Source organism: Dysidea avara, chromosome 3 (assembly GCF_963678975.1).
Source record: "Dysidea avara chromosome 3, odDysAvar1.4, whole genome shotgun sequence".
Lineage (NCBI taxonomy): Eukaryota > Metazoa > Porifera > Demospongiae > Dictyoceratida > Dysideidae > Dysidea > Dysidea avara.
Window position 1 is genome coordinate 29,020,385 of NC_089274.1, and position 25,224 is coordinate 29,045,608.

The 25,224-nt window shown below is 37.3% G+C and overlaps 1 protein-coding gene across 1 annotated transcript in view; it reads left to right on the forward strand.

The window, feature by feature from the left end:
• The window catches only part of LOC136250630 (E3 ubiquitin-protein ligase rnf213-alpha-like), a 407,493-nt gene that overhangs the window by 351,569 nt on the left and 30,700 nt on the right, over positions 1 to 25,224 (forward strand). Inside the window, exons 70-76 of the mRNA XM_066042854.1 lie at positions 188 to 310; positions 401 to 586; positions 4,769 to 4,822; positions 6,881 to 7,078; positions 7,573 to 7,648; positions 7,706 to 7,755; positions 9,477 to 9,559. Of these exons, the coding sequence (XP_065898926.1) occupies positions 188 to 310; positions 401 to 586; positions 4,769 to 4,822; positions 6,881 to 7,078; positions 7,573 to 7,648; positions 7,706 to 7,755; positions 9,477 to 9,559 (770 nt within the window). The remainder of the gene's footprint in view (positions 1 to 187; positions 311 to 400; positions 587 to 4,768; positions 4,823 to 6,880; positions 7,079 to 7,572; positions 7,649 to 7,705; positions 7,756 to 9,476; positions 9,560 to 25,224) is intronic.

Consider the following 25,224-nt stretch of genomic DNA (forward strand, 5'->3'; position numbering starts at 1 on the left):
TTTCTGTTAATAACACATAAGGCTTGTTAGGCCTCACAACACTATAATAACAATATCATTATTTTTTGTTTAAAAAACAACTTTTAAAGTAGGTTCTCTGTGTAAGGTCAATACATTTAGTGTACTAGGCAAGTTTGATCATGAGTGGTTATGTATATCCAGTGAAATCAAATTTGTGCAATTGTAGGATGATTGTGTTATCAGTCCTGCTCTGGTATATCACAAAAGTGAAGATTACAATACATTATCGGATGCCATTACAGCGTTTATTTACAGTTCTGATAGTACTTTGTTAGACAAGACACTAAAGGTATGTAGTGAAGATAGTTGTTGTACTATATTCATGGTTGGTATGTGCTGCATTAAATTGTTAGTGTTTTTTTGTTGTTGTTTTTTACAGAAATTGGGCACTCATAATAATTCTGCAATGATTATAATGGCTGTGTATGCTAACATAGCCCTTAAAATTACTTCAGTGAAAATAAAGGAGGTAAAGGAACTTCCTTCAGAGGAAATAAGAGAGGAGAAACCTACTTCAGAAGAAATAGAGGAAGAAAAGAAACTTACTTCAGAGAAAATCAAAAAAGTAAAGGAATACTGTGTACACTAATACATACTACTGAATTTGTCACCTTTGCTGATTGCAATAGAATTTGTCACTTTTGCAGTAGAATTTATTGTCTTGGCAATTAAATTTGACACACTTACAACCAAATCAGGTGCTATTACATTAGAATTTGTCATGTTTGCCAGAAATTTCATCGCAACTAATGGTTTGTTCTACAGGCAAGATAGAAGTCAGTTTGTTTCAGTAAGTATATTTCCATGACTGTATGAAGCCGTTTAATAAAGTATTGCTGGATATCTAGTGGTTACAGTGGTGTAAAGGTCAAGTGTGCATCTGATGGCATAATGTCTGGAATTCTTATCAAATGTGCTGTAGTACTAAAAACCTACAAGTTCTTATTAGCTGCTTTGTGTAGTGTTATTGTTTAGCAGCCTAATTGTTTGGGATGAAATTTCCTGCAAACTCGATGAATTCTAATGCAATAGCACCTAATTCTATTGCAAGCACACCAAATTCAATTATCAAGATGACAAATTTGATTGCAAAAGGGTGACAATTTATGCCAAAAAATGAAGCCAATTGCAAAAGTGACAAATTTAATAGCAATAGTTGTAATTTCTTTCGTACAACATCTGAAGTAGTACTTATAGTAAAGTAGTTGCTGCAGTGCATTTACAAAAAGGTATAAGGTATTATTTGAAGAATTTGATTGTTAGCATAATAGTGCTCCTGTAGCACAAGTTGAGAAAATGCTGTGACTGATTTGCATGTGCTGTCAGTATGACTGCATGTATCATTATGCGTCAGTATCATCATGCATCAGAACATCAGTATGAGTCATACAGATAGTCTGAGGCCTTATGACCAACCTGGAGGATGGCTTAACATGGCTGTACAGCCTCATGATGTTGTATAAAGACCTATGATGGTTCATTTTAGCCAGTCTTATTCTTTTCTATGCATTTCTCTTTCATTTTGAAAACAGTGCTTGCTTACAGTAATTGCTGCAATGAATTGATATTCAACATGTAAAAACTCTGTACATATAGCCTTAATAGTTGGTGAGCTACATCTTTTGAAACCAATGTTTCTTGATACTTGCAATAAGTGACAACTGTTTTTACAGAAACAGTGTATGTTGCATATGAACCTTCATATTGTTGACCATTCAACATAAAATTATGTTTTCCCATCTTTGTTTGTAGATACCATAAACAGCATAGCACACACACCATCATAGTTGAGGTTTGTGCAAAATTAAATCAAAAAATTGTCAAGACAACATCTTTGTGCTGAATGTTGGCAGCATTAATTTTAAAAGTTATCCTCTAATTTGATTTGCCAAACTATACTTAAAAGGGATACAAATAATGCAAATTACTTCAAGCGAGTACTAATGTTTAGTTACACTTAGCACCGTATTCAGGTACTGTGCTCCTCCTTACTCACTATCTTCTGCAATCTGATTGAAGAGGTTTGGTAAGTGCAGGGAGTCTTGCCTACCATGGGAAGTAACCTTAGCTTTGTGGGGTGGGTAGGCAAAAGTACTAGTGTTAGATGCATATTTGGCTTCATTTGATTTGTCGATGCAGTGGTATTGAAAGAGCTAGGAGTGATGGAGTAGTATCTCCATCCCTACAGACTCTTTCCAACAGAGGCCACAGGTAGGATGATTGAAATGAATGTATAGTAATCCCCCATCACTCTTCCATCTACCAAGCATCTTGATATAAAAGTCAGGGATGTTGGCTTTCCTTACAGAATAGTGAATTCTTTCTGAAGCAAGATGGGTAGCAAAGAGGATTAGGATGGTTTTTGACGCTGGCTTGTATTGAGTGACAGGAGGATTTAGATTTCAGCAGTGTAGGTGAAATGTGTGGTAATTGCCTAGCTGTTGGTATAGTAATACTGTGCTTGGTGGTAAAGGAAGGGCAGATCAATTGTGTTGGTCATCATGATTGATTGATTTTAACCTCTCAATAATCAGCAAAGCCTTTCTTCCTTTTTGGAGTAACAAAAAGACATTTACAACGGAACACATACAGTTACAGAGACAGTAAGTGACAACACAAAGCAAATACAAAAACAAGGACAACACTAAAACATATATATGTACTAACTGTACATAGCACAGATGCAGCAGAATTCAACTAGTTATGAGAATTTCATCCACTGAAGGTAGACATAGTATAGTACCTATGGTGTGTCATGCTGGGTAACTGTAGCCACTATACCCACAAAATGGGAGAAAACAATTTAATCAAGTGGCTGCATCTAAGCTGTTCGGGTAATATATTCTTAGGTGAGTATTTGAGAAGGAGCCTTGTCAGGGCCTGTGTTAAGAGATTGATTAATTTGTAGTGAACATGTACTGAACAAGCAGCTGAAGAGCAAATAGCTACACAGCAACTTGTCTTTTTGTGTCCAGGTATGAGCCATGATTCCGATCAATGGTGGATCCAGGATAGGGAATCTGGAGCAACTGTCTCCCCCTCCCCCTCCCTCCCACTGTGGAGGAGCCATACTTGTTTTGAATGAAATGCTAAACCTTGTTAGGCTAAAATCTATTTATATAACTCGTGAAAACTATGCATATTACTACCATTTATTGCAAACTCACCTGAAACTAAACTGTCACCCATCACCTTCATGCATACTAGGCGCCTCTAAAAATAATTATTGTGTTTTTGGTGGTTAAGCCCAGTGGAGATGAAGAAATGTGTTAGTTTTCTGTCAGGATGGATGGGTTGGTGTCTACTCTGACAACAGTGGGGTAGTGATTCTGGTGGCTTCAACTGGGACCTTGATGCTTTCCTGGGCTCTGCAGAGATGCAATAGCCACTTAAGGATCCACTTAGTGTAACATACTGCCAACTCTGTACTGGGTGCATCTTTCTCATGAAGATCGAAAGCTGTTCAGTGAGTGAGGTGTACAGGAAGGACAGCATATAACATCATGTAGTATTGTACATGCTGTGAAAGTGAGTGCATTGGATTTGTGCATTAGTGGCACTGTATGAGCGATACGTAGGTACACTGCTATAAGCAGGATATTAATTGAAAGTGAAAATTGTAATCAAAAGTTATGTGTCAGTCATTTGGCAACTAATCGTCAACCGTAAAAGCCTAGTAAATTATCATGTTGCTAAAAGTTAGCTTTCAAAGGTGCTTGGTTTACTGTAAGGATTTTTCAAAATCTGACCACAGATCAGCACAGTTTCCATTAACAACAATTCTTCATGGTGTGATATAATCAAACAGTGTGGTAGAACCTTCTTTACGTAGAATCCCCCCCCCCAAAAAAAATGACATGCTACCTAAAATTCTGCCTTTAAAACCATCCTAGAAATAACTTGCGTGACAGAAACCACTTTTACAGAATAATATTATAATAGTTCAGCTAACATCAAATACAACGTTAAAAACAAGAAAACACTTACAAAGGGCATTTTTTAAAAATCATTGAAACTCAAATTTTCATCTGCCCACCTGCCTGCCTGACCACAGTTGCAAGGCTGGAGTCAGACGAAGCAGTGCACGCCTGCACAGCTATCATTTTATGCCACAATAGTAAACTCACCAGTGGGATGTTCCCAATCAACACTTTCCTTGAGCAGCATATTTAGACGTTGTAAACTTATTTAAGCTCTTACGCCTGTAACTTCACAATAGGTTCAATACCACACCTATAGATTGATTAATAAGACCACGCCTCTTAACAATCTATTTACTCGATCATGGCGACACACACCCTTATTATTATTAGTCTAGTCATAAATCCTATAAAGGATCTATGCTCTAGCTGTATAGCACAATGAAAAGATGAAATAGTGACACACACCCTGGTACAGTCACACGTGTATAGCTGTATGCTATACAAATAAACTAGTATATTAAAAAATAATTAATTTAAAAATGAAGTAGGGATCCAAGATTACAACACAATTTGTTGGGAAATCCCTACTTTGGTATTGAACAAATCATTGTTATAACATGCCAATGTAGGGATTTTCCCACTGAGCTATGCTGTAGCACCATCATTCATTGCTTGTTTCAACACTTTTTATTGCTTGGGTCCCTACTTCATTTTTGAATTAATAATCTTTATTATATTAGTTTATTGTATGTTTTGTAGCACTACAGTGCAAAGTGGTTTGCTATAGTGTTGATATTCATTGGTAATACTGTGTGTGTTGTTAGGTTGCTGAGCATCTGGAGAAATCTATAACCAATTCAACAACGTTTAATGATGATGTAAGTGTATAATGATGTCCTTCAGAACAACATACAAACATTATTACGTACATGTATCACTCTAGTGTACAACTTCCTGCATACAGTCTAGGAAGTGATTTTATGATAAGTTACAGCTGAAGTCGGGTTTAATTCTGTTATGTAAAAGAAGTTTTGTGTGGGGCACCACAAAGCGCTAAAGTGTGCTTTATTATCTATAAATGTTGTACAGTCAAAACATGTAGTGGTGGTCACTTGCACAGTATATTCTACATAAAAGTAAGCTATATCCAACACTGTAACCTGCATCTAAACCTACTATTTGTCAAAACAACTGGGCTATCAGTAATGCTTCTTTGCTATCAGGATACTTGACTTAAACAGATATAAACTTGAGCACTTCTTATTTCGTTCATCATGCAAGAAACCCTTCCAATTAGTTAGTACTTTATTCTTTCCTGCCGCTTTCTAGTAGTCTGACCTCACCTTTCCTAGGTTAATGCCTTAAGACTATCAGTAATATACATATGTGTCCTACACTAGATCTAGCTATCTTACATGATGAGCTATAAAGATTAAATCTGTATATTCATCAACAATTGTAGCTATATTTGACAGTAGTTGGTAGAAGCTGCATGATCAATAACACTGACATCAAAAACACTAGGAGACTCTGATTGGTCATTTTCTGGTAATAAGTTTAATAGATCATAGATCAGTTTTTTGTCAGCTGCAGTTTACAGTTATCAGATATAGAAGGTGGAAAAGGCTGGTTTTCATGCATGAAGAATGTTGGCATATCACATTTGCTACAATGTTAAGTTGTGAGACCAATGACACATCATTTCTCAGGTTTCAACATTGTTGCATTGTTTTGATTTTATCTTCTGTTTTGGGCCTCATATATTCTTTCCGCTCTCATTTGAAATTAATTAAATGAATCATTTGTTTGTGAGAAAGTCTTATCTTGTAGTATCGCTAATACTAATGCACTAATTTGGTGAGCATTTCTCACCTTCATTAGGTGCAAAACACTGAGAAAACTTTCTGCAGTAGAAGTAGCTTTGTGGAATACTTTTGGAGATTACTTTGTGAAGGCCACCCATGTGAAGGCCACCCATCATAGCCACACATTTGTCTTCACCATGGGTATCTGGCCATTTCCATTGCATTAACTTGGCTATAGCATAATTATAGAGGTAGTGTGAAAAGCTATAACTGGATTCTGACCAGGGTTAGGAATTGTATAGCTTGAGTTTGTACTGTGATTCCGTGTTTTACCATTACTGCAGAAGTTACATACTCATAGAACAAAGGCATTAATTGAGTAAATCTTGTGCAGGTAGCTTCAAGTTTATAGGAAATATGCAGCCCATGATATCTGTTCTTCTTTATCAAATTCATTTTTGTTTATAGCTTCTATGGCATGTTCCAGCCAATTGTGTTCAGTGTGCACTGCCTCATTGAAATGTTCATAGCTAGTTGAAACATGGGGCTCTTTTGTACCAATAGGGCTCTTTTGGTAAGAGCCCTATTGGTACTCATAGCGCTCTAAAACAATAGAGCCCTATTGGTACCATACTCATAGAGCTCTAAAACAATAGGGCTCTTTTGTACCAGAACACAATGAAAACGCAATGTACAGGTAAACACAAATATAAAAATTACTCTAATAAAACAGTCACAGGCTGTTAATTGAGTTAGCGCATTAATTGAATTTGGACCCTAGCAAAAAATGCTTAATATACATTCAATAATCAGTACACAAAGTTTGGTGCTTTTAGATAGTGCAGCAACCTCATGCTGGTGTTATCTCAGTTCAGGCTTTTGCTCCCATATGGTTCATTTTACTATATCCAGTCACAATTAGAAATTTTACATTTGAGTAGGGATCAAAAACATAAAAAGTGCAATGAAACTAGCGAGGTTATCCACACCTGTAACTACAATAATAGTGCACATTTTTATTCTTACTTCAGTCATAATACAGCCTGTCAATAGAAAAGCCATGACTGAAGTAGGGATTAAATGTCCACTGTACTAGTAGTATGCGTACAATACACTTTTTCTCTATTGTAGTTAAAACAGGTGGCTAAAGACATATTGGAAGGCAATTACAATGAGCTGATTGAGAGAAAGACTAATGTGAAATATACTCCACGATCAAGGCAAATTATTGAAATTCTTCTTCATTGTGTATCTGTACTTCTACAACGAGAGGATGTACCTTTGTTGAAGCTGTTTGTTGAGTTGCTGAAGACTCCCAGTTCATTTAAAGTAAGCAGTGTTTTTTTACTAGCTGAGTAGTTAGAACATGGCATGTATAATAAGTTAAATCTTTGGCAGTTACTGAGATCTTCAAATTTATTTTACAAAGAGATTTGGTAGCTCGTTACCTAATGGTTGAAAGTAATTAACCCATACTTTAGAAAAAACTATTTCCATTCAGTGTATGGAGGACTAATGAGATTGCTGTCTAAGATAAAAAAATTTCTTTGTAGTTAATAACCTGTGGCCTCACCTGTGTTCCTTACTATTTATCGAACAAAAATTGGTGAAACTAAAAATCGAAATCCTTATTACATTCAGATACAAAACAGACATCATTAACATGGATAGGATGGTTGGGCAAATATTTTTTGTAATACTGCCACTAAACTAACCTTTGTGTTGTTTACCCTCTGTATTGATGTGTTTGCTTGTATAGATGTCTTGAACTGGTTAAAATCTACTAAGTATACTGCATAGCATCACTGTGTTTATTTTTGAAGGGATCATTTTTGCCAACAATGCTGATTCCTGACAAAGACCAAGTAGTATCTGATCCTTTACTGGGCTCATATTATAGTAAGTTAATAGTAGTTTATTTGCACTCTGTACACATAAGATGTTTTCTATCTGTAGCTTGTAAAAACCCAGTTAAACCACACACTTTTCCGAAGATAACTGATGATGTATGTTACATATTGTCATATTGTTGATTAGTATAGTGTAGATCTCTCATTAATTAATTAATAATTAACTTTCACCGCTAAAACAGGATTTATCTGGTACAACGTTATAAAAGACAATTTGAGTATAATTCCAATGTGCTACCACTTCTATCATGCTTTGTATAGTACAATGCGCTTATCCTAAACAGGTATGCCCACAGAGGTCCCGTTTATGGGTTAACTGGATTTTTTGTGTACTGGTGTGGGTTTGTTACATAATACAGCAAAGTTTTTCTTATAAGAAAAGGCAAGTTTCAAGTTGATCATCACATTTTGAAGTCCACTGGATTGTTATAGATAGGCTGTGTAAAGGAAGGATGACAGTTGGCTGTTTTTCAGAAGCGTGACATGATTTACTTGTGTGTGTATACGCATTTTTTATATATACACATGTGTGATACAAGATTTGGGATAAATCTAACAGAAACTAGTAAACAAAATTATCGCTCAGTGTTTAGAATAGTTGTATGGATTGTAATACTTACCTGTAGAAACTCTCTTTGTAACTGACTACTTATTTAAGCTTTTTTACCATAATTATTTAGGTGTACGTATGGTAACTAGGTACAGTGACGCTTGTACAGTGTGATTTGCTGTAGAGTGTATGGTCCCTCAGAAAATTTAGCAGTGAAAGGATATATAAAATGATACATAATATATATGTTATAATTATTTGTTAAATTATTACATGCTATATAATTGCAAATTCTTTGGCCTCCAATAATTTGTTGGCTATATGGACCTAGTTAGCATATATATATGTAATAGACCATGAGTGCTTAGCAATAACAGTTGTAGTATCCTGAGTCACAACTGTACTGTGCTTACTGCAGATGGTTTTTGCAGCTCCTGTTGTAAGTTTAGTTTTTAAAACCTATGGATGGTGAATTGTCATGAATCTAGGTCATTCTGTGAAATTATACTAATTTAAGTTCTCATGCAACACTCAGAAGTTATTGAAAAGGAAATCGGATTTAGGATTTGAATTTTGATTTAGCCTTTGTTTCTTATTTATGTTTTTAATTTGTAAAACTAAAGTATGAAAATATTAAACAGTTTTTAAAATATGGTTCCTTATACTTGAAGTGCATTAATTTTTATTATAGTCAATTCATGTTCACCTGAACTCCTTATAGTCATATCAAAGAGGTAAATATATGTTCACTCCCAATGGTTTTGTAAAAAAGTATGTTTTAAACATGCTTGTGTACCTGAATCATCTATACTAAATTTATGGGATAGTTTTAATACCTCATAACTTGCCTATTTTTGCTTGTATCAAAGCACTTGTTTAAAGAGCTTCACAGTGCTACTAAATGTTAGGGAATCTGGTCCATGTCACAAGAGTTATTGACAAGAAACAAGGGCTCAGGTGAACTTCAACTGACTATACAGTCTATTACTAAACAATTAATATTTTATATGAAAACAATCAGGAATTGGAGTAAAGGAGATACTAGAACACAATAAAGAACAATAACATGATGTATGAATCATTAGCTATTTTATTACTGTATTATGATGTTGAATAAGAGGATTACTGCACATTTTAGCACTTCAACTGTAGTGACAAAGAATAATATTATGCGTGATCAAGCATTTAAAGGCTTTTAGTTTAGTTCAGGCTTAATTAACTACCACTAATGATATATGTCATTATGCATTTTACTACACTGGTGTAGTGTGGAAAAGATGGTGAAGAAGTCAAGTGTCATTATTGTAATGAAGTAGCTCATAAATGTGATATCAGTGAAATAATAACTATGTGAGTCTTAATTGTAGTGTGCATTTACATGTGTTTGCATTTAAGTACAAGTATAAGGAAAAATTAAGAATTTTAAGTTCATAGAAAAAAGGAAGGGGGTTGCCTATGCCTGTAGATATACTAGTGGACATGTAATCCCTGATTCGGTCTATACCCACAACTGAATTAGGGATTAAATGTCCACCTTTATACGTATCTGCAGATGTAGGCTACCTCTCTTGTTTCCCTACTTTTTTTTCTATGACCCCTAATCGAACTTAAAAATTCTTAATGCCTTATACTTGTTTGTTTACATTGGAGAACCCACGCATACCACATCAAAAAATCGAGGTAATGTTTTTGACTGAATGTGCACCCCAACTGGCAATTACTGACTCGAAAGTGAAGTGGCCATTACACTTCGCTTTCAGCTATGTTTGTCTCGTTTCACAGCATTACAAATGCAGAACAGTAGGAGACACCTCTACAATCAATCCAGTCACCACAGAAAATAGAGACGATTCCTGTTTACAAACGTAGGGAAGCCATCGTACTACTACGAATCAACACCTTGGGCTGTCAGCAAAAAGTAATGGGACACAAAGGAGGACAAAGGTATGTCCATAATGCATGCATTGTAAGTAATGCGCAGTATACCAAAATGCACCTGTCGGGCTGAAGTGGCATCAAATCAAGCCAATAGCCATAACCATTATTGAGTTACACTTGTCTGAAGGCATCAGGCAGGCAGTTAGTCAGTCAGTAGAAATTTCCATTGCATAAATTTCTTTTAGATGTAACAATACTGCCAAGTCCCAGGATGGTATTATGAGCTGGTGATATTTTTGGCCAGAAAAACCCAAACCTCCATGATCCCTAATATACCCATACCCATGACATGTGTATACGTTCACTGATATGATCCGTAAGCATAAATGGAAACTTTTTTTTTTTACTCCAGGTTACCAGAAATAGACTTCAGGTGTCACTGTTGTTATTATCTAATCCAAAACAGCGAAGCTGTAAAAAAAGTGTGCAGCCCTCAAAAAGGCTATGGTGAAAAAAGATGAGAAATCCAAGGTGGCGGCCAAGAAATGGCTGTGATGGTAAAAATTAAGAAATCCAAGGTGGCGGCCAAGAAATCCAAGGTGGCGGCCAAGAAATGGCTGTGATGGTAAAAATTCACCAGAAATGGCTGCATTTAAGTACAAGTATAAACAGCTGAAATGCAGCCATTTCAGCTGTTTATACTTGTACTTAAATGCAGGCATATCTACAGGCATAGGCAACCCCCTTCCTTTTTTCTATGAACTTAAAATTCTTAATTTTTCCTTATACTTGTACTTAAATGCAGCCATTTCTGGTGAATTTTTACCATCACAGCCATTTCTTGGCCGCCACCTTGGATTTCTCATCTTTTACCATTAACAGCCATTTCTTGGTGGCGGCCAAGAAATGGCTGTTAATGGTAAAAATTTTAATAACGACAATTCAGGTGAATTTTGTGCCAATTGACCAAGCGGCACCAAAATTCACCTGAATTGTCGTTATTAAAATTTTTACCATTAACCTACCATCACAGCCATTTCTTGGCCGCCACCTTGGATTTCACATCTTTTTTCACCATAGCCTTTTTGAGGACCGCACACTTTTTTACAGCTTGGCTGTTTTGGATTAGATTTCACTTCTTTTTGTATTTGTATACCCCAAAGCTGGCCTATGGCCTGCTTTGGGACTTTTTTAACCTATCTTTTTTTCTTTACTACAGGAAGAAGAAAAGATGAAGCAGATGTACCTTAAATATTTCTGATTTTATCAGTAAATGTACAAATTATATATATAATACATATATTTATTACAGAACTGTCCATGGTGGTTTCTTTGTAACTGAACACTCTTCAAGGTAACTTCTTCTAGCTGATCTCTCTATAGGGTGATTTGTTTGTAGCTGAACTATCAACAAGGTAACTTCTTCTAGCTGTTCTCTCTACAGGGTGATTTATTTGTAGCTGAATTCTGTACAGGTGATTTTTTTTGCTGCTGAGCTCTTTACAGAATGGTTTCTTTGTAGCTGAACTCTCTACAAGGTAACTTCTTCTAACTGATCTCTCTACAGTGAGATTTGTTTGTAGCTGAACTCTCTACAGGTGATTTGTTTGCAGCTGAACTATCTAGATGATGGTTTCTTTGTAGCTGAACTCTCTACAAGGTAATTTCTTCTAGCTGAACTCTCTACATGGTGGTTTCTTTGTAGCTGAACTCTCTACAAGATAACTTCTTCTAACTGATCTTTCTACAGGGAAATTTGTTTGTGGCAGAATTTTCTACAGGGTGATTTCTTTGCAGCTGAACTCTCTACATGGTGGTTTCTTTGTGCTGTAGCTGAACTCTCTACAAGGTAATTTCTTCTAGCTGATCTCTCTACAGGGTGATTTGTTTGTAGCTGAATTCTATACAGGTGATTTGTTTGCAGCTGAGCTCTTTACAGAATGGTTTCTTTGTAGCTGAATACTCTATAAGGTAACTTCTTCTAACTGAACTCTCTACAGGGAGATTTGTTTGCAGCTGAACTCTCTTCATGATGGTTCTTTGTAGCTGAACTCTCTACAAGGTAACTTCTTCTAGCTGAACTCCCTACATGGTGGTTTCTTTGTAGCTGAACTCTCTACAAGGTGATTTCTTCTAGCTGATCTTTCTACGGGGTGATTTGTTTGTAGCTGATTTTTTTACAGGGTGATTTGTTTGCAGCTGAACTCTCTATATAGTGGTTTCTTTGTAGCTGAACTCTCTACAAGGTGACTTCTTCTAGCTGATCTCTCTACAGGGTGATTTGTTTGTGCTGAACTCTCTTCATGATGGTTTCTTTGTAGCTGAACTCTCTACAAGGTAACTTCTTCTAGCTGAACTCCCTACATGGTGGTTTCTTTGTAGCTGAACACTCTACAGGTGATTTGTTTGTAGCTGAACTCTCTACAAGGTAACTTCTTCTAGCTGATCTCTCTCTACAGGGTCATTTGTTTGTAGCTGAACTATCTACAAGATAACTTCTTCTAGCTGATCTCTCTACAGGGTGATTTGTTTGTAGCTGAATTCTGTACAGGTGATTTGTTTGCAGCTGAGCTCTTTACAGAATGGTTTCTTTGTAGCTGAACTCTCTACAAGGTAACTTCTTCTAACTGAACTCTCTACAGGGCAATTTGTTTGCAGCTGAACTCTCTTCATGATGATTTCTTAGTAGCTGAACTCTCTACAAGGTAACTTCTTCTAGCTGAACTCCCTACATGGTGGTTTCTTTGTAGCTGAACTCTCTACAAGGTGACTTCTTCTAGCTGATCTTTCTACAGGGTGATTTGTTTGTAGTTGAATTCTGTAGAGGTGATTTGTTTGCAGCTGAGCTCTTTACAGAATGGTTTCTTTGTAGCTGAACTCTCTACAAGGTAACTTCTTCTAACTGAACTCTCTACAGGGAGATTTGTTTGCAGCTGAACTCTGGTTTCTTTGTAGCTGAACTCTCTACAAGGTAACTTCTTCTAGCTGAACTCCCTACATGGTGGTTTCTTTGTAGCTGAACTCTCTACAAGGTGACTTCTTCTAGCTGATCTTTCTACAGGGTGATTTGTTTGTAGCTGATTTTTTACAGGGTGATTTGTTTGCAGCTGAACTCTCCATATGATGGTTTCTTTGTAACTGAACTCTCTACAAGGTAACTCCTTCTAGCTGATCTTTCTACAGGGTGATTTGTTTGTAGCTGAATTCTGTACAGGTGATTTGTTTGCAGCTGAGCTCTTTACAGAATGGTTTCTATGTAGCTGAACTCTTTACAAGGTAACTTCTTCTAGCTGATGTCTCTACAGGGTCACTAGTTTGTAAATGAATTCTCTACATGGTGGTTTCTTTGTAACTGAACTCTCTACAAGGTAACTTCTTCTTGCTGATCTTTCTATAGGGTGATTTGTTTGTAGTGGAATTCTGTACAGGTGATTATTTTTGCAGCTGAGCTCTTTACAGAATGGTTTCTTTGTAGCTGAACTCTTTACAAGGTAACTTCTTCTAGCTGATGTCTCTACAGGGTCACTAGTTTGTAAATGAATTCTCTACATGGTAGTTTCTTTGTAACTGAACTCTCTACAAGGTAACTTCTTCTAGCTGATCTTTCTATAGGGTGATTTGTTTGTAGTGGAATTCTGTACAGGTGATTATTTTTGCAGCTGAGCTCTTTACAGAATGGTTTCTTTGTAGCTGAACTCTTTACAAGGTAACTTCTTCTAGCTGATGTCTCTACAGGTTCACTAGTTTGTAAATGAATTCTCTACATGGTAGTTTCTTTGTAACTGAACTCTCTACAAGGAAACTTCTCCTAGCTGATCTCTCTACAGGGAGATTTGTTTGTAGCTGAACTCTCTACAGGTGATTTGTTTGCAGCTGAACTCTCTACATGATGGTTTCTTTGTAGCTGAACTCTCTACAAGGCAACTTCTTCTAGCTGATCTCTCTACAGGGCGATTTGTTTGTAGCTGAACTCTCTACATTGTGGTTTCTTTGTAGCTGAACTCTACAAGGTGATTTCTTCTAGCTGAATTATCTCTTTCTATAGTTGCATGAATTCCCTACAAGGTAATTTCTTCTAGCTGATCTCTCTACAGGGTGAATTGTTTGGGGCTGATCTCTCTCTACAGGGTGACTTGTTTGTAGCTGATCTCTATACAGGTTACTTGTTTCTAGCTGATCTCTTGAATTCTCTTCCGGGTGACTGCTCTATTAGGATGACTGCTCTATTAGGGTATCTTGATCTCGCACTTGCTACACCAAGTTGGATTTCGTGTTATAACTCTGTGGCTTTAAGTCTGATTCTTGTACACCATTGAAGAGCCTTTCTAAAATGATAACTCCATCTGTACAGCGATTTTCAAAGCATTACCCCAAGCGGTTTATCTGGTAGGCGTGGCAAGCAGTCGTTTTTTATTAGCTAATCTCGATTGCGTAATTGTTACACACTGTTGGTTTTTTTGTTATATCTTCCTGGTTTTTAGCTCGATTTCTTTCAAACCACAAAAGGTTTGAGGTTCAATAGTTAACCTATTCACCCACCGATTTTCAGTTTCTTCCCATACGCGGTTTACCCTGTAGGTGTGACAACATATTGGTGTTATTTTTCGTGAATAATCGCTCATAACTCTTTGCCTGTTTATCGTATTCCAGCCAAAGTTGGTACAGAGATGCGCCTTTATACCTCCCTTCTGTGTGCCAAATGTCAAGGCGATCGGATATGGTGTTCGCGTTTTATAGCAGTTTTTGTAAGTGTGCAAAAAGAGGAAGAAAAATAAGAAGAAAAAAACGAAGAAACTAAGCCAATTTTTGAAGTCGCATATCTCGGGAACGCTTGAAGCGATTTCGCTCAAATTTGGAATGTGGAGTGCTGAAGTTGGAGGGAGTGTCCACAGCAAAAATCGTCTTGTTTCATCAAGGCAGCACAGAGCTACGGAGGTGTGAAAAGTGCGTTTTCTTTCTTCCTGTCAATATACTCACGGGTGTTACGCGCCGGCACCGTGTGTCTTGATTACAAGTATATAAGGAAAATTATGAATTTCAGTTCAATTAGGGATCATAGAAATAAAAGTAGCTTAATTTCATCTTTTCCCCAGCAAATTTATCAAGCCATTAATATCCTTAATAAAGAGAAAGAGTGAATGAAGGTTTCATCATTGGTGATGTCCATACAAACATGAGCAATGTTGTCTCCTTTTCACAATGACAAGTCGTGTTATCAATTTAAGAATGAATTCCACCAGTTATGTATGATCTTGTCTTTCCTTAATGAATTCTTACTATTCTTATACTCCTTATCAATATTCATTACATCTCTCTTGGATTTTCCATATTGAAACTTGTTTCAGAAATGTTGAAAGCTTTCTCCTATTTATTGTTTAATTATCTCTTGGTGCTAGGATCTGTTCCATACTTAACTCTATTGCTGATCCAAGTGGTAGGGGGTACATTATATATTAGAGATAATGAGTTACTCTCTAGAATTCCTATGGATATAATTACATGAAAATAACAAGGAGAAGACATCCTGACCACCTGGTAGACTCCTGAAAGCGTTCGAGCATAAATCGGATAGCTGCAGGTTTGAGGCTACCTAGGTCCAGTCATGGATTTTTTCTCCTTTCTCCAACTTTTCAAACACACCTTAAGTAGCTAAAGTCTAAGTAGCTAAAGTCTTTGAGCAGGTTGTAGGACCAGGTGTCCTACAGACAAAGCATTAATAAATAAATAAAAAATAAAAATATTGTTGATTCCAGTTCTCAAGGATGTAACAGCTTTCGTAGCATCTTCCATTTGTTTAGGGTCCACTGCTTTCTTTTAGCCTTTTCTCACTGGGAATAAAATCCATGTTGTATGGAGAGACAATCGTATAATGGGCGGGTGTTATCATGGAGGTGATAGAAACGTACGACAATTCTATTTAATGCTGATCAAAACAGTTAGCACATGACACTTACTATTAATAGATCAGGCGGATTCTAGACAAGTGAACTACTGTTCATTTGCATTTCAAAGTGGGCGACAGCGACTCATCCGATTGGAAGACAAGTAGTTGCTACTCCTGCTTAATGAACAACATGATTGGAAGTTGCTACTAATCACTGGAGGTTAGTTTATGTTGGTTAAAACTAGAGTTGCACCGATATGCATTTTTTCACATTTGCCGATACCGATTATTTGCCTATTCCTTTAACCGATATGCCGATATTTACCGATATTCTTCATTTCTTCAGAACAGAGGAGGAGGAGCAGAAAATCACCTAAAGTTTATGCGTATAAACTGCATTTGTAATGATAATGTAATCAATGTAATTAATTACGTGGGCGGCCGACTTTTACAATGTTTTACAGTTTTGCTACTATCTCCTTTCATGGAAAAGGAAGCCAAGTAGTTATAAAACAGCTAATCAAACAGTGTTTTAGTGGGACTACAGACCCTTTGTGAAGAGTGATCAACTAATTGCGTGGGCGGCCGATAAATATACACAGCCTACTATAGCCTTGCAACCACACTTGTGCAAACAAACAAACTCAAATAGTTACAAAACAGTTACAACAAACCACTTACTGCTACATTCACCACCTTCTTTACTTTCACCTGTTCATTGTCATCAACTTAACGATTGATTGTGGGTTTCGGTTAACCGGCAAGTTATTTCCGCTTCGTTGCCGATACCGATACTTGTAAAATTAGCTAATATCGGTTGTTACCGATAATTCAACCGATTATCGGTGCAACTCTAGTTAAAACGCTTTGATAGCCTTGTTTCTTTAGTCTCGCGTAACTAGGCTACCTTCACTCATGTATGGGATGGGAGAAAGCCTCACCTGGCAGGCCATCGTGCAAAGAAGGTGCAGTTTCCAGCTGGCAAGTTTGTGTGATGATGCATAGCTCTCCACCTGAAGCCTTTTAGTGCCAGGAGTGCCCAGACTGATCACTGATATGGGCTCTGAGAAACTGCCAAATTGCATCCCACATACTGAACGCTGATGGAGAGAAACAAACAACATACACAAAATGGGCCCCTAGGCTGTTAATTGCTATGTACATGGTTGTGCTTGCTATTATTATATGTAGCTACAGTCTGCTGTCATCGGAAATGCTCCACATACTTGTGCACACTGACATATCCATGAAATTCTGGTATTGCATTTGAGCCACACTTGTTCTCCAATTTTTTTTTTTTTTTGGTCTTGCAGCATATCCACGGCATCATGTGATCATTTTAGTACAAATGACCCAGCTCATGTTAAATATATACATAACTCAGATATCAGTTGTAGGTGATAGACAGTTGAAATACTCTGCTTTTATCCCAATCTTACTGTGGTCTGCTAATACATCCCTTATGTATATGTGCCAGTCAATTCCTCTAGAATTGTATTACTGTGCATCTTTTCTACCTGCACGTACTGTGTTCGCCATGCACTGTTTGTACATGCCCCATTAGTAGGTTGTCCCATTGGTGAATGTAATTTATTGCAACGCAATAAATTGAAGTTCACATGCCTTGGTGTGGGTGTAGAATGGATACAGTGGAAACCTACGTACCATACTGTACCATAGTAAATGAAGTCAGCATCCTTTAGTGATAAACTAGTTTTTCAGGTAAAGTAATTAAATTCAGCAACACAGAATCCATGAGATGACTGTAAGGTCCATTAGAGTAACTTTGTACATTATCAAAGTAGCCCAGTGCAAGTTCCACAAACTGAAATCAATGCATTTGTTTCAGGCAAAACTTGAACCAATCTTGTAGGATACACGAGACGTAATGATGTCATAATGATTCACTGTAATAAACTGGCTTGACAGGTTTGAGATCACGAGATCATGCCATAGTGCATGGCATGTTCGCGGACAGAAAACTTTCTTCCCTCCCTCCCACCCGAAACCATGCATTAAGTATATGTGCCAGTGCATATATTGTTGTATGTGCTTTGTATGCGTGGTTGTCCACATATAAATATTGAACCTTTGTATGTATATAACTTAGTTGCATTGTTTGCTTGGTTGTTGTGCGTCCAATTACTGATATTGAACTTAGATACACATATATAGTTATTATTATTATTAACACTTTACAATGACCAGCACTGAAGGTCTACAGCAACATGTGCTGCAGCCTTAGGATTCCCTAACCTAAATTCAAGGACTTAGACTTAATGACTTATAGCTGGAAAGGTGTAACAGAAAAGTGGCCAAAGTAAGGAAAAAAATCCCTCCAACCCCAGGATTCGAACTGCAGGTCACCCAATGTCTAGTTGGGGCCACACTCAGTCTTCCTCCAGGAGGGATGGATTTTCTTCCTTAAATCTAAAGTATTTATTATTAACACTTTACAGTGACCAGCACTGAAGGTCTACAGCAACATGTGCTGCAGCCTTAGGATTCCCTAACCTAAATTCAAGGACTTAGACTTAATGACTTATAGCTGGAAAGGTGTAACAGAAAAGTGGCCAAAGTAGGGAAAAAATCCCTCCAACCCCAGGATTCGAACTGCAGGTCACCCAGTTAAACGGCAACTGAGGACCAAGGGCAGGTGGATGAAGTGCTAATTATCTGTGCACGGCCAAACCGAATCAATTACGCTAACTTCTATGATTATTCATTGGTTGCTGCTATCACGTTGTATTGCTATGCATATATGGTACGTTGCTGCAATCTTGTACTAATTGGAAGACATATTTGCTTCATGGTCAACTGTAAATCCAGTTATGTATTGTGCCATATCCACAATGCTTGTCTGCGTGGCTTGTGCAAAAGTTATTACACCCTACTCCAACAATTTCCTCAGTTGCCCTTTCCCCAAAGTACTTGTGTATAGATATCTGCATGAATGTTATGTGTTTTGTGCTGTTATGTATATTTTATTGCAATTGTGCAATATGTTACGTGGTAGATATTTGCATGAGTGTTTGTTTTTTGTTGTTGTTGCGTACACTTATGGCTTTGTGGAAAAATGTCATTGTGGTTAGAACTAGGAAAAAGTAGGCAATAGAGCTAGGTGCGGTGGAAGAGTGGTGTGTATAGCTAGGAAAACATTATATGGTCATTGTCTGTTTTGTATGCACACATACTAAATACATGGTAAGTGGTGATTACACCCCGGGGGTGTGCACTGCTCGAATATGCCAAGTGCACACCGCCCTGGGGTGTTGCCACACCAATCAGCATGTTAATTGTACTTGGTTGTATTTACCCCGGGCCTAGTAATAATAATAAAAATAATGGTGCTAAGTTTTGCTAGTATTCTCATTGAATACAACATGGAGGCATAGCAGCCTAAAGATAAATGATAGTGACTAAAAATTGTCATACAGTACCTTTATGCTGTATTTGTTATCCTCAGAGTGTTCTGAATCATAGAAGATGGTAAAAGAAACTGGAAAACACTTCAAGGATGGCCACATACTTTCCCACAATCTAGATAAAGTGCACAAAATATCATGGAAAGATTATTACCTGCTGGTCAATAACTCACAGCTTATGTTAATGTTTGGATGCTTAGGAAGCATGTAAGAGTAGTTTGATTTGACCCACTATATAATATCTCTCTTGTCACTGTATGATACAACATCAAAAACATGAGATAAATACTTTAAAAGCTTTAGTAGAGAAATCGACTGCACAAATTGCCTGATCCATCCCTCTTCCCCTCTGCATGACACCACTGTAACTGTTAATGATGAAGAAATTCCAAGATCCAAGATGACTAATCAGTCTCAAGTACATGTAGTTGTTAACCAACCTAAGTCATTTCAGATGGTCGCTAACAGGAAGTTTAATTTAGTTGTGTATGGGATTACTGAATCACTCCCAGTACACCTAGATCTGATTGATTAAAACATGACCTAGATGCTTTGCTCCAAGTACTATATAATATCAACCGCATCATTTCTGTGTCCTCGATACAAGATTTTCATCACATAGGGAAATTCAGTGCTTTTAATCAAAAACCTCGTCCAATTCTACTGAAGTTCTTGCGGACCCTTGATCTCTTGATGCCTCTTTAAAATGGACTTTAGTACAGAACCAGGAGTTCATCGAGTCCGTAGGACGAGGGAGCATGTAACTCCGTAAACGGCGAAATTCAAACATGGCGTCGCAATTTATTAATAGTAATTTAAACAATAACCGTATAAGGATAAACACATACCGCGCATGCTCGCTAAACCTATTACTACTGGCACAATAGTTATACTGTAGTCTTCTTGCTCCAGCAGTGAGCGATGAAACTTGATTCCGTCAGTGTTTACTGCAGATAATCTGTGCTGCCGCCGTGGACTGATAGCCGGCCCACTTACATTACGCGGTAAGCAAGAATGTTTCCTAGCAGTCTCCAAAACATCTTGTCACTATTTCACTCCGTTAGTTAAGCCTTTTCCTCGACGTTTCCTTCCTTGCCATTCCTTTCTTTCACGAATTAATCCAGGCGCTGCATATTTGTGGCATGATTATTACGTAATTCTTTACCCTACGATACAACCTTTACTATATAAGGAATATACTATGTTAAGAAAAGTCCGCCATGTTTGAATTTTGCTGTTTACGTTGTGAGTATGCGGAGTTACATGCTCCCTCGTCCTACGGACTCGATGAGCTCCTGACAGAACCTAGTGATTATATAACCTGATATGTCCAAGGAGGAGTGGAGAATTAAATCTGCACACCTCAAGGAAAGATAAAAGTTTATCCAAAATGTTGTTGAAAAAAAAAGTTATCAAGTGTAAAGGCAACAGTGTGTATGTCAACATAGACCAGTAGTAAATGGCTTTTATGACATTATTCCTTTATTCTCTAACAGCAATAATATTTCTACCTCGTCACATCCTATTTTGACACATAATTAGAAGCAATAAATCTTAACCATACTAAAACCCCACTATGCAGTACAACTTGTACCTACCACTATCATGACCTCATCCCACAGCTTTTATTGTCAGAACTTTAGATCTCATGCAATGCACACACAATGTACACATAGGTTTAAGTAAATCAGGTAATATCATAGGTTCTAGCCTTTTCATACCTGTTGAAATGAATAAATGATTCCTATACTATAATGTAAAATTTGCAATTTTTCCTTGTGCTTGTTTGTTTACTTTTTTGTTATAATCAAGACACACGGTAGTGTGTCATGCGGCCCAAGAAGCCAGCGCGCCACACCGTGAGTATATTGACAGGAAGAAAGAAAACGCACCTTTGTAGCTCTGTGATCCCTTGTCCGATTGGAACCAGTTTCGCTGCAGAGGTGCCCGCCAGGTAGGCCACCTCACATACCAAATTTGAAGATCACACCAGCCGTTTCCGAGATATGAGTGGCCAATTATTTCTTTGTTGTTTTTTTCTTCTTGTTCTTCATCTTTTTGCACACTTTAAAAAATTACTATAAAACACAGATGCATTAACCAATCGCCTTGAAACTTTCCACACTCAAAGGGAGCGAATCCCAGTACCAAGTGTGGTGCAACTCTGATGAAAAGTGACCAATTATTCTCGTAAAATAAGATTAATTTGTTGTCACACCTACAGGGTAAACCGCTTCGAGGAATGAGCTGAAAATCGGTTTGTGGATAGACCAACCATCGTAGGAGTGCCTTTTGATGGTTTGAAAAGAATCAAAATAAGGATCATGGAGATATGAACCGAAATCGAAGGTGTGTAACGATTGCACGATTGAGTATCGTGAATAAAAATACTAAAAGATTTCATGCCTACCTGGAAAACCGCTTAGAGAAATGAGCTACAATTTGATCTGTAAGTGGAATAATCATTATAGAATGTCCTTGCAGTAATACAGAAGAATTGGATTACAAACTACTGAGTTATGATGCGAAACCCTACTACATGTAGCAAGTGCGAGATAGGCTTGCGTCAATTATGCCGGCATAATTTTTGGCGTAATAGGGGATGAAAAGCATAAAGCATAAATGCTGGCATAATGGAGCACAATTCAGAGCATACTGGGAAAATTTCCGCCACCATAAGTATAACTTCTGCTATGACAGTCACAAAGTCAAGGGCTAACCTGTTTTGGATGGTGAAATGATTCTTAACAACGAGTAGAAAAATATACTACAGTCTTATTACAAGTTTACACTTGACGGAATGAGTGCTTTTCATTATGGGTTTGAGTTTTATAGGACATGTGCAGTCATGTGCCAACTAGTGCCAAGGCATGGCAAAGTAGTTTAGCTGAGCTTCAGTCATTGAATTTGGCATTATATAATGTGTCTCATCATCTGATTTTGAATAAAATGTGATATTATGATTGTGATTATTGGAAGCTCGATTGGAAGACAAAACAATAGAAGCTCTGATGATTATAAAGTTAGTGTTGAGTCAGTATAGCTAGTGAATGTCTGGACATTGAAAATAGTGAAGTCTGTACAGGTCTGCAGTGAGACTGGGGTTAATATCAAACCAGGAAAATAGTTCAAGAACATCGAGATTCTCTAATAAAACAGTCAAACACTCCAATAGAACAGTCATCGCATGCAACAGAGAGAATGAGAACCATTTAAATGTTTATCCCCAGGAGTCTATGTTCTTGATATGGTGTTGCATGCGTAGCAGTTGCTGTCCTTTAAATACCAATTGCTACAACGATCAGAAGATCAATCAGAAACCATGCATAATATTTTTATACATAATCATTTGCATACAAAACTGCAAAGATACTAGACAATAAAATGTCTATAGCTTCTGAGGTACTATAGATATTCTCCCCAGACCTCTTGCTCTAATATTTCTACTAATACTGGAGCACATCCCCAATTTCAAGCTATGCTATTATTTGTATGTTGCAGTTGAAGTGACACTTTTCCATTTACATTCTATCATATGAAGAACTTCTCTACACAAAGAAAAAATACGCAAAATAAAAGCATGATGCATTTCTGAAGAGAAAAACAAGCAGAAAATTGTGAAAAATTCCAAAAAGCATAATATGCAAATTTTGGAGCATAATAGACTCAAGCCTAGTGCAAGATCAACATACTCTAATAGAACAGTCACCCTAATAGAACATTCAGCATCATTAGTAAGTTATATTAGGGTGTTCAACTGCGTAACAAATCTCTGTGTAGAGAGTTCAACTATGCAACAAGTCACTCGGTAGAGAGTTCGGTTAAACAAGTTACCCAGTAGAGAGTTCAACTACAAAAAAAAGTTACCATGCAGAGAGCTCAGCTACAAAAAAAATCACCCTGTGGAGTATTCAGCTACAAAAAGCCACCCTGTTGAGAGATCAGCAACAAGCAATCACCCTAAGGAGAGTTCAGCTACAAAAAGCCACTGTATAGAGAGATCAGCTAGAAACAAGTCACCTGTAGAGAGCTCAGCTACAAGCTAGACCTGATACAGAATTCAGCTACAAACAAATCAACTTGTCAATAGTTCAGCTACACACAAATCACCTTGTGGAGTAACTGAATTATCTACAGGTGACTTGTTTGTAGCTGAACTCTCTACTGGGTGACCTGGTTGTAGCTGAACTCTCTACTGGGCGACCTTTTTGTAGCTGAGCTATCTACAGGTGACTTGTTTGTAGCTGAACTCTTCTACAGGTACCTTGTTTGTAGCTGAACTCTCTAGAGGGTGATTTGTTTGTAGCTGAATGCCCTACAGTGTGAATGTTTCTAGCTGAACTCTCTACTGTATAACTTGTTTTTAGCTGAATTTTGTACTGGGTAACTTGAACTCTCTACAGGATGGCCTGTTTGCAGCTGAACTTGTGATTTGTTTGTAGCTGAACTCTCTGCAGGTAACTTCTTTGTAGCTGAATTCTCTACTGGGTGACTTGCTTGTAGCTGAACTTTGCCACAGGGTGATTGTTTATAGCTGAACTCTCCAGTTGAGATTCAGCTACGAAAAATCACCTAGCAGAGTGTTCAGTTACAAACAGACAGGTCACCCAGAAGAGAGTTCAGCTACAAACAGGTCACCCAGTAGAGAGTTCAGCTATGAACAAGTCATAATGCAGAGAGTTCGGCTACAAGCTAGTCTTTCAGTAGATAATTCTGCTACACACTGTTGGCTTGTTGAGAAAAGTTCATTTGTATAAAAAATTGTACATTTATAAAAAAATGCATGTTTAGAATTAATCCTTTACTTATGTGACCGGACCTGCGAAAACAGGACATAATCACATATTTTTCAAATTCCTGTTTATTAAATATTTATAATCTACTTAGCCAAGTGTACCCACTGGCAACATTTCAGCTTCATATGCCAATAACTTTGGGAGTTACAGCCCTATAAAGTAGCAACAGCAGAAAAATTGATCTAATCCAAAACAGCCAAGCTGTAAAAAAAAGTGTGCGGCCCTCAGAAAGGCTATGGTGAAAAAAGATGTGAAATCCAAGGTGGCGGCCAAGAAATGGCTGTGATGGTAGGTTAATGGTAAAAATTTTAATAAAGACAATTCAGGTGAATTTTTGTGCCGCTTCACAAAATTTACCTAAATTGTCAATATTAAAATTTTTACCATTAACCTACCATCACAGCCATTTCTTGGCCGCCACCTTGGATTTCACATCTTTTTTAACCATAGCCTTTCTGAGGGCCGCACACTTTTTTTTACAGCTTGGCTGTTTTGGATTAGATTTCATTTCTTTTTGTATTTGTATACCAGCTTTGGGACTTTTTTAACCCACATTTTTTTTTCTTTACTACAGGAAGAAGAAAAGATGAAGTAGATGTACTTTAAATATTTTATCAGTAAATGTACAAATTATATATACTGTATAATACATATTTGACCGCATTTGCGAAAAGGGGTCTTCCACACACATCCAATTTGCCAACTTTGACAATTGATAACTTCAGATTGGAAAGAGCTATTGCCTTGATATTTGGGCAGTGGTGAGCACCACTATAGCTGAATACATGGTGCAAGTTTCAGGTTAATATGTTACTTGAACACTGAGTTATGGTCTCCAACGTTTACGGAATTGGATGTGTGTGGAAGACCCCTTTTCGCAAATCCGGTCACATAAATTATATTGATTACAGAAATCTCCATGGTGGTTTCTTTGTAACTGAACACTCTACAAGGTGACTTCTTCTAATTGCTCTCTCTACAGGGTGAATTGTTTGTAGCTGAACGATCTACAAGGTAACTTCTTCTAGCTGA